General features: G+C 42.5%; 1 protein-coding gene across 1 annotated transcript in view; it reads right to left on the bottom strand.

Moving 5' to 3' along the window:
- The window catches only part of LOC104953009 (metal transporter CNNM1-like), a gene marked incomplete at its 3' end in the record, with an annotated part of 11979 nt that extends 7062 nt beyond the window's left edge, over positions 1-4917 (bottom strand). Inside the window, exons 1-3 of the mRNA XM_010779929.1 lie at positions 4125-4917; positions 459-893; positions 1-68 (exon numbers count right to left, since the gene is read on the bottom strand). The exon at positions 1-68 is cut by the window's left edge and continues 344 nt beyond it. Coding sequence (XP_010778231.1) covers positions 1-68; positions 459-893; positions 4125-4706 — 1085 coding nt within the window. The remainder of the gene's footprint in view (positions 69-458; positions 894-4124) is intronic.
- Positions 4918-7511: the final 2594 nt, after the last annotated feature.

Genomic DNA, 7511 nt, shown 5'->3' with positions numbered 1-7511 from the left:
TCGTGGTACGGGTCGGAAACACGCAGCATCTCCAGGAGCTTCTCCCGGGTGTAGAAGATGGAGATCTCCTGGTTGAGGACGGACACGAGCAGAGGATGTCAGGGGGGCAGTTCAAAACAATCAAACACAAGTGTATTTATATAGCTACATATAAAAAAACACGTGTGTCAGTGGGCTTTACAGATCAACAGTTCATCTGTAAAGCCCACTGACAGGTGCTTTGTGATATCAGGATGTATAAAAGTGTATTAATTAAAGTTTCAGTTTTTTTTCAGCGTGAGGATGAGGTCCAGGAGTTTGCTGAGGGGTATAGGAGACTACGGTAATACCCTTTGATTAATGACCTTCAAGCCTATACTACAAAAAAGTAAATTTCTTCCAATCTAATACAGTTATGTGAAATCTGTTGACATAAAACATTCAATTAAAGCTTCAGTTTTCCCAGCGTGTGACCGTACCTGGTTGAGGATGAGGTCCAGGAGTTTGCTGATGGGGTATGAGACGGGGAAGGAGAGCACCATGAGGAGGCGCGTCACCCAGATGGTTTTGGAGGCGATGGCGAGGCCGTGTCGCGACGCCACCGAGTGCGGAAGAATCTCCCCGATGAAGAAGATCCCGAAGGCGCAGATGACCGTGGAGAGCCAGGTCATGCCCAGGATCTGACACATCCACACGGCCAGCGAGGCGTTGATGATGGCGGTGCCGAGCAGCAACGTGCACAGGACGTAGTTCCCGTGCCGGCGAACCGACTCGATCTTTCGGGCGTAGTTCTGCTCCTTGTCCGTGCCGCTGTTCTGAAGAACCTGCAGCTCCACCGGATCGAGAGCCAGCAGGCTGAGGTTCAGACCGCTGAAGAGGGCCGAGAGACCCAGCAGCAGGACCGACACCAGAACCTACAGGAATACAGATAATATGATGATAATAACTTTAATTTGATGCACACCAGGTCCAACAGTCACATCACAAGTTAAAACAAGAAATCCACTTCGGGTCACCACTTAATATAACAGTTGAAGGAACACACGTTAAATCTAATATGCAGGAATAAAGATAATATTATAATAATAATAAGCTTAATTTGTGTAGCCCCGTCACACGCCAGGTGCAGCTGAAATAAGTTTCACAACATGGTGACACATCACAAATGAACACAAGAAATCCACTTCAGGTCAGACGTTGAAACCCTTCAGCACACATGCAGAATAACCACATAATATAACAGTTGAAGGGACTCAAGTTAAATCTATGATTTGAGGAGAATGTGTGTGTTTTACGATGTTTTGATTATAGTTACATCTGTTGACTTTCTGGATTATTGTAAAACCCTCTGATTAATGACCTTCAGTCACTGTGCACATGATGTGAAAACCTGAGATACTAAGATCAATTATATAATGGATTAACCATCACTGCAATACAGAAGATTATAGCAGCGAAAATGAGTTTTCACAAACTTTAAAACCATTTTTTAAAATGTATTTATATTTGAATACTTCTCTTTTAATATTCACACAGCTTTCACCAACCTTTTTAGGCTTGTGACCCCTTAAAATAATGTGTACATTAAATCCTTTTATTGACTTATTGTATAGTTGCAATGTAATACTGTAATACTATATGTACAACTGAGACTGCACCTCAATTGACCTCTCTCTCTCTCACACACACACACACACACACACACACACACACACACACACACACACACACACACACACACACACACACACACACACACACACACACACAGACACACACACACACACACGCACACACACACACAGGCACAGACACACACACCCACACACACACACACACNACACTACATACTGATATACACCTGAACATCAGCAGGAGAGGACTCTTTAAAGTAGAGACACTACATACTGATATACACCTGAACATCAGCAGGAGAGGACTCTTTAAAGTAGAGACACTACATACTGATATACACCTGAACATAATAATGCACCTTTAAATAAATCAAACTAACCTGTGCCCTAGTTGGGTGAATAATAAATTATTTAGGACTCTAAACACTTGGACTGAACTTTGTCGGACTTGAAGTAAAATGTATCTTTGGGCTTGCAAAACAATATCTTTGTCCCACATCAGCTGTAACTTCTTCAAGTAGAGACGTTAAATAAGTGTATAATACACAAAATGACAGTGAACCATTTCCCGATCAGAGAATATCTGCAGATAAAAAGGTTCAATTTGCAAAAACTCGCCACTTTTGGCCCTTAAAACAATAGGTAAACTAACTATGGAGTGCAGTTTGACTTTCTAACCGTTGATACGCAGCTAGGTTTTTATCCCAGAGCTCCACTGCTGCAGGAGTGAACGAGGGAACCTGTGTTTGTTCTGCCGCAGTGCTTTAAAGTGTTATTACAGGACAGTCCGAGGGAAGGAGCAATAAACAGAGAGAAAGAGAAGCAAACGTGTTGTTTATAATCCTCCCGCCTGCGCAGATTATCTCCTCCAAATCCCTCTGCGTAGGAACACAGAAATCATGCTCGTCCTAAAACACTGATTGTATCTGCCTTCATACAACGTGCACCATAACACACACTAACACGCACATAGAGGGGGAAGTGAGAGGGATGTCTGATCAACCTGTGCACAGTTTGGAAATGCATCTTTGTGATTGTAAATCGAAAGATATTTCAAGGTCAAAAAATGCAAAATGGTCAATTCTAAGGCGAGGCATGTGTGGAAAATATGAATATTTCATGATATTCACAAGCAGTGGTTAAATAATATTAAGATGGCTGCCAAAATATAATGTATTTTCTTCCGTAAACAGGCTAAGAAAACATGCCCAGTGTCCAAACTAAAGATGATCGGCAGAAAATGTATTTTGATCATCAGTTAATCGTTCATTTTCACGCAAAACTGTCACAACATCATGTTTTAATGTGAATATACGAGCTGTTTGCTGTCTCCTGTAACACAGGCAGCTCAAGGTGTCCTTCTGTGTTTACCTCCATCTCTTCCTGTCCTCAACTCAAACCCAGCAGAAAGAAAAAAACAGAAGTGCTGACTCTGCAGGGTTTCTGAGCACGAGGAGGCAGGGACCAGCAGCGAGGCTTCTGATTGGCTGCTGAGCAACCCACCCATTCTATACTCTGCAGCTGATTCCTGCAAACAGTGCAACCTCTGCAGCAGCAGCTCTGCAGAACTGGACTTATGTGTGTCTGCAGGGGAGAGCAATGCAGACTTTAAGCTCTTCTGCGTGTTTACACAGAGACCCGTTCCCAATACACGCAGCCTTCAAAGAGCAGAGGTTAAGAAGTGTAGCTAAAGGGCATCTGTCTGTCTGTGTTTTATAGGAAGTCCAGGATATCAAACCAGCAGCTTTTAGGTCACAACCTCCTATAATCTTTACTATATATAAAAGTGTAATGACTTGTCTTCTGTAAACAGGGTATAAAAGCAGCGATCAGTCGACTAATCAATTTGTTGATCGTCCGAAAAACAATCATGATTATTTGTATCTGTTTTCTGGTCTGTTATCTACATGTCCTCACTCTAACACCTCCATTATCGGTCTGTCAAAAGGCTGGATGACAATCTGACGAATCGATCGACAGAGTCCTTATCTACTTTGACATCGAATCACCCTTAAAGTCACTTTTTATGCATAGATGTCAGAAAGGGCTGTTTTTAGACTTTTGAATGTGCAGATTTCTGGTTTTCTCCGTTTTTACATCATATTAATGTTCATGCAAAAGTGGCAGAACATACAGTTCAGATCCCGGAGAGGATGATTACAGATCGATGAGAAACAAAGATGGACGATTAAGGATGAAGATAAGATGAAAAGGCAGCTGCTCTACTCTGGACATGTTTTAGTATTTAGTAACCATAGTACCTAAACACCCATGAGATGGTACATGACAACATGAGTGTGAGAGTATAAAGTATCCCATAATGTATCCTACCATCAAGATCATGCCTGAGGTGTTCTATCAATAGCAACAACAACAACAACAATAAAGTCCCCAACCCACCACTTTCCAATGCCTGCAGAGACTAGACCTCATTTAACCTTACACACACACACACACACACACACACACACACACACACACACACACACACACACACACACACACACACACCTGCAGCCACAGCTCCGGGACAGCAGATCTCTCCACCACGGACACCCAGAAGTCTCTGGTCCGGTAATGTTCCCATTTGGATCCGTCAAACGCGCACATGGAGTAGAAGTTGATCTTCTCTCCTCTGCGCAGATCCTTCGCCAGCAGCTCCACTAACACCGAGTTCTGACTGGACGCGGACTTGAAGGACCCCAAAACCTCAATGTCGGACGTCCTGGAGTTCTTATCCATGCACATGTTCCTCTTCGGGTGGACTTGCCCCTCTCTGCCGGGGCTCGGCTCCTCGATGAAGGCGATCCAAGGCGCGGCGTTGTTTGCCCGGGTGGTCGCGGTGCGGTTCATCCTCTGCGGGGATGTGGAGTAATAAACCCGCAACATGAAGCGGGTCCCCTCGGTGACTTTCAGCACCCCGTCGGCCACGGACAGCTCCGCTCCGGTCTCCTCCGGGCGGAAGCCGAGGAGACCGTGCACCGGAGAGCATGAGGCGGTCAGGAGGAGAAGCAGGAGCCGGAGAGGAGAGAGCAAAGACCGGGGAGGAGAGAGCTGAGCCCCGCCGGGGAGCACCGCATCCTCCGCAGTCATGATGCGGTGTGACGGGAGGAGGATTCAGTCCACAGCGACCGGGTCACGTGGTGCTGCGTGGTTCCGGTCCATGTGGGAGGAGGAAGAGGAGGAGGAAGAGCAGCTCTCTGAAGGATGTTCTGCCTCCACCATGCCTGACGTAACTTTCCAAAAATAGCATGGAGCTCACTGCCATCAGACATGACTGTAATCCAGAGTGCATTCAAGATGCAAAGGCTGTCAGATGCACATCATACAGTGTAGATCTGGCAGTGAGAATCTGAAGTCCAAGGCTCCTCCAACAATGCAACAAAAATATGTGACATAAAACAATAAAACACATAATAATAATAAAATCGTGCAGGAAGAAACAGAGTGCAATAACAAAGTGCAAGATGATGTTGAAGACCAATGTGATGCAGATGAAGTCAACTATACTGTACATGTACAACAAATCCTCTATAATATATATTATATATATATAATCTAAATGCTGAACAAGTAAATGCAGGAAAATGAATATTTGTTTAATGAGTTGAATCAATCCTTTTTCTGATTAATAGTTTCAACTGCTTGCTTTATGGATTATTGTAAAACCCTTTGATTAATGACCTTCAAGCCTATAGCTGCACATGTGGGAAACCTGAGGATAAAGGATTGTAATGTTGTGTATGGACACCCACAATATATAAATATATATTTTCTATACTGTGTGTGTTTATTATGACTTTTGAGTATAATTTAACTCACGTTCCAATGCCTTGTAAACAGTGTAACAAAAAAGCGTTTCAAATCCAATCTGTGTTTTTATCCTGTCATCGGCTTCTCTTTATGATGTACAGATGCTGTCTATGGTCCTTGATCAAGAAGTGTGTGTGGTCCAAAGCATGTTTTCTAAATAGAGTTTTACTAATGTGTTTGACTTTCTTTCTAACTCATAACAACAACAACAACAACAACAACAACAACAACAACAAAACACTAGTAACTCAAAGGTGCTGTCTTTAAACTCTAAACATTTATTTTTGTAACTTAAACCAAGTTTCTCCACAAGAAATCACGCTAAAGCATCACTTAAAGTATTGTGTTTATTCATGATGAGCTCAGCATTTATTTGCAAGTAAGTTATTCCTCCTTTCAATGCTTAATAAATGACAAACTTACAAAACAAATCGAGGTCAACTAAGTAAGGGCAGCACTTGTAAGTGGTTCAGAAATGAGTCCTACATCGCTGACAAAAGAACAATGAATTTGACTCATTTGATGCACATCTCATTCCTAAACAATGTGAATGAGTCTGCTGCTGAAACACCACGCCTGGTTTCAGGCTTTTAAGAAAACAATCAGATCATCTGACTCCTCACGTAGGATGGCTGTGTCCTGAGAGAGAGCATTATGGGTAATAACTTGGTCGGCTACAGGAGCTTCTTCAGTGGTTTACCCATACTTGCCAACCTTGAGACCTCAGAAATCGGGAGCATTTCCAAATGCAAAATGGGGGGCGGGGTTCTAGTTTATCGCCGGAGCTGTTAGATTAACATTAACATGCTTATTGTAGTTCTAAGTGCAGCCTGTAGCACCATCCTTGATGGAGCATATGTGTGGGCAGGAAAGGAGTGAGCAGAGAGTAGAGTAGTTGTCGATTCTTGTTCTGTTTTCTGTGACTATCTGCCTCACCCTGTCAGACTTTCAGTTGCGCGCGCTACTAAAGAGACGTGTTACCATGGAAACCAAACAATGGTGTAGCTGTATTAAAGTCCGAGTGGAAACAGTCCTGAGTAAATCTGATTTTGTCAGAAATCGGGAGAAATATGACCCCGGGAGGAAACCGGGAGAGGGCAATGAAATCGGGAGTCTCCCGCGAAAATCGGGAGGGTTGACAAGTATGGGTTTAACTCTTACCACCATGAACCCACAAACAGCAGGAAATACCTTCTTCCTGTTTCAAGCTTCTGCACCATGTGACCTTATGACTCAAAATCAATGCAGAATATGTTACTACACACCTGTATCGATTTTAGTCCATCTTCACTTTTTAATTAACATTGTAATGACAGTTTCTCGGTGAAGTCTCATTTATTTTCAATAGCTTCAATGTCACGTGACCCAATGACTCAGCATTGTATTCTACATCGGAAGAATACAACACACCTGCTTTTCAATAAGAAACGGTATGACAACATTCATTTTGAAATAAAAAAGCACAACAATCCTATAGAAACTGCTGTTTCCTGCTTGCCCATGTTGTTATACAATGCTTCATTAATATGAGACTCTAACAAAAATGAAAAACAGCAGAGGTATCAACATAATACTCATGTTGATTAGAAGGTGCACTAAAATCCACTATAACAAAGGTGTGTCCAACTTGTCCAGGGTACAAAAACAATTCTGCATAGATTTCCTTGTCACTGCGTCACATTACATGAAAGCTATTGAAACAATAAAAATGGTCACTTAAATGTTAACAGTAAAATGTGCTCAGTGCATCTCATACAGAGTAAAGCAGTCTTAAACACTTTAGGAAGTGTGGATGGATCAGTTATTTATTCAATAAATGTGACTGCAGTTAAATTAATGTCCACATGGTGGCACCAGTGTAAAGGCTATGAGAGGCTGAGGAGGAGACTCACGTAAAAGAAACAGCAGATAATAACATGCCAGTTTACCTTTAAGTACATTTTGTAATACAATGCAGTATAATGCAGTTGTGTTACTTGTGCCAGAGTATTTTCACACTGCAGTATTTGTACCTGTTCTTAAATATCTGAGTACTTCTCCTACCAGTGGTTTGGTGTCCTGGCTGGGACAAGCTCTTGTTTGATG

This window comes from Notothenia coriiceps, unplaced genomic scaffold (assembly GCF_000735185.1).
Source record: "Notothenia coriiceps isolate Sejong01 unplaced genomic scaffold, NC01 NC01_scaffold00020948, whole genome shotgun sequence".
In the NCBI taxonomy this organism is placed as follows: Eukaryota; Metazoa; Chordata; class Actinopteri; order Perciformes; family Nototheniidae; genus Notothenia; species Notothenia coriiceps.
This window is presented reverse-complemented; position numbering and strand designations above follow the sequence as displayed.